This window comes from Poecilia formosa, unplaced genomic scaffold, assembly GCF_000485575.1.
Source record: "Poecilia formosa unplaced genomic scaffold, Poecilia_formosa-5.1.2 Scaffold240, whole genome shotgun sequence".
In the NCBI taxonomy this organism is placed as follows: domain Eukaryota; kingdom Metazoa; phylum Chordata; class Actinopteri; order Cyprinodontiformes; family Poeciliidae; genus Poecilia; species Poecilia formosa.
Window position 1 is genome coordinate 185,626 of NW_006800179.1, and position 2,947 is coordinate 188,572.

At 47.6% G+C, this 2,947-nt stretch overlaps 1 protein-coding gene across 13 annotated transcripts in view; it reads right to left on the reverse strand.

The window, feature by feature from the left end:
• The window catches only part of mast2 (microtubule associated serine/threonine kinase 2), a 77,678-nt gene that overhangs the window by 52,211 nt on the left and 22,520 nt on the right, over positions 1-2,947 (reverse strand). The window contains exon 1 of one of the 13 annotated variants that reach the window (XM_016680336.1): positions 2,335-2,776. The exons of 11 other annotated variants lie outside the window; for them this stretch is intronic. In XM_016680336.1, the coding sequence (XP_016535822.1) occupies positions 2,335-2,373 (39 nt within the window). In that variant the 5' untranslated portion in view covers positions 2,374-2,776. Of the gene's footprint in view, positions 1-2,334; positions 2,777-2,947 lie in introns of those variants that run through there. One more of the 13 variants, XM_016680338.1, reaches the window with a different exon arrangement.

Genomic DNA, 2,947 nt, shown 5'->3' on the forward strand with positions numbered 1-2,947 from the left:
GGCGGGGCTTCGCCGTCAGGGGGCGGGGCTTCGTCATGAGGGAGGTACAATCTGATCTGGATCATTCTTCATGTTACAGATTCTCTGATCGACTCCCCAGCTGTTTCCATCAACATTTGTTATGCACATTGTAAGAAATTAAACTAGAAATGGTTGCTGAAAGAAGAAAAATCTGAAAAAAACTTCCTCAATTTTGCAAAAAAGTTTTCATGGCTAGCTTGATGTGGGTTCTGGTTTCCAAAAAGAAATTTGACAGGCTAACGGGGAAATGAAAACATCTGTTGAATAAGTTTTAGCTAAAGCCAAAATCCACTGGTGGGCCAGAGCCTTACCACAGGAACCAAACTCTGAACTCTTCCTGCTTCTGAGTGCTTTGCTCCATGCCAACTAGCAACCTCTACTTCCTGTTGGCAACCTCTACTTCCTGTCGGCAATCTCTACTTCCTGTCAGCAACCTCTACTTCCTGTCGGCAATCTCTACTTCCTGTCAGCAACCTCTACTTCCCGTTTACTCCAGTCATGCGTAGCGTCAACCTCTGAAGACATCACGCTCTGCGTAGCTCGGTTGATTCTCTCCAATTAGGCGATGAAATCGCCTAATTCAGATTTTCCTTTTTCTGTGACGTTTTAAAACTTTGTTCAAAATTCAAAACATTCAGATGAAACAGCTGCTGCAGTGAATCAGATGAGCAAAACGTGATTTTTAGCGCTAATCGGTCAGATTGACTGTTTGGCTGGAAGTAAACCTCCACTTCCTCTGTTCATCTGAGGGGCTGTGACCTTTGACCTCAGGAGGCCAATGAATCCAGCTGGACGTTCCTGCTGTGATCCAACCTGCTGTCCTGACCCGACCTTTCCTTCCAGAACAAAATGTTCTGCCTCATCGCTCCGTCAGCGCCGCAGACGCTCCTGGACCGGATCGTCCGACCGCGGTGGATCGGACTCCGGTACGCCTGACTTCCTGCCCAGCTGGTTCCAGATGTTGCTGCGGCAACGTGAGCGACCAGCAGCAGCCGGCGCTCCAGAGGAGGCGTTCCCTCCAGAACCACTCAGCTGTCGGCCCGGATTCTCCGACCCAGGAACGGGCCGACCCGAGAACAAGAATCATTTTAAAAATCCCCAGAAAAACCAGGAGCAGAAATAAAACCAGCAGGATGATCCAGTAGAACCTCGGTACCAGAACCAACGGGAACAGACAGAATCCTTACTTTGACTAAACTTTTAAGAATCAATTAATTATTAATGATAAATTAACATGAGCTCAATAATTCTGATTATTGATATTTTTGAAGGGAAATTTTGTTAACAGAAACTTCAATTTTATTTATGGTTTCAGAATTTTATTTGTTTGTTAATCATTTTTAGTTGTTTGATTTTGGATATTCAAAATCTCTGAATGATATCAAAATATTCAAATATGCTCCTAGAAATTGATTGAAGGAGCTCCACTCAGCAGGGATTTCAACTTCTGTCTTTAATTACTTCAACAAAACTCACCGTTTTTACCAAATTCTGTAGTCTAAATCTGCTCCTTAGTCACATCTTTTCAGGGTTGGTACTGCCTCCAGTGGCGTGGGGGAGGTAATACAACTAATATAATTACATTAATAAATCAGAATACCGCAAATTATTGGGGAGGTGAATGTGCATATGAAACTGGGGGGTTCGGTACCTCAAAAAAGGTTAAGAACCACTGAAATAGAGAATTTTAAAACTGAACTTTAAAGCTGAACTTTGGGTGAAAGTGAAATATTGGTTCAGTGAAAAGAATCTCTGGTCAGGGATGAACCGATCACCAAGATCAGCTGTTTCAGCTTCCTGCTACGGTCACATGACCAAACAGACGCCATGACGCCGCTCCCAAAACACAAACAGCAACAACAAGGAAGTAAACATCAGCTCAGCTGTCAGCATCAGACCGGGACCGATGTTGACGCAGAGCTTCTCTGGTTCTGGTTTTAGTAAAGAGAACATCTCCTGTCCTGAAGAACGCTCAGCTGTTCAGGTGAAAATGAACCTTAAATATAATCAATATCTGATCAGAAGCTGCTGATAAAACTAAAATACGACTTAAATTAAAAAATATGAAGCATTTCATCTGAAATCCTGCATGAAGCCCAAAAATAATCCAGGTCAGCCCCAGCTGCCTGGTGTCCTGGATGGACCCCCGCCCCGCGTGTTTAGAAACCCTGGATCTGCAGGAGGGAGTGCTGACTCAACGACACCGGACCAGAAACTCAGAGATGAACAATAATGACGTCCAGAAAGTCGTTAACACCTGAACATCCCCGTCATCTTCCTCCTGCTGACCTTTGACCCTTGCAGAGACCCTACCTGGAGCCCTCTGCGCCTCAGGATGCTGGAGTCGTCCATGATCCGTCTTCCTGCCGACTTCAGGTGCTTCCTATGGAAACCGCCTGGGAGGAGTTACATAAGAGCCCATCTGCCGGATCCAGACCGGTTCTGATCCAGCCCGGTTCTGACCCAGATCCGGTGTTTTCTCCTCGTCTCGTCTTTTCAATCCTCTCCTGCTTCTCTTCCTGTTATTCCGGCTTGTTGTGATGAGCAGACATGCGGATCATTCCTGTGTTTCCGTCCGGAGCCGGGGCTCCATTCATCGGACCGGACCGGACCCGCCCTCTGCCTTACTGCAGCGCTCCGGACCAGATTCCTGAGGGATCCAGGATGAAAACAGGAAAAGTTGTGGCCGGGTGTTTGCTAGCGGCCAGCTACGGCGGCCGTTTCCATGCCAACGGGCCGGGCCAGCGCTCCGGGTTCTGGTGCCGCTCCAGCAGAGCTGCGGTGGCGTTCCTCCCTCGCCTGCCGTCGTGCTCTGGCTCCGCCCCCTTCCTTTCATCACACACTGCCTCTCTCTCTCTCTGCTGCAGCGGCCAATCAGGAGCCAGCAGGAGACGGACAGACGATCGCAATGAATGAGAGAAGAAGA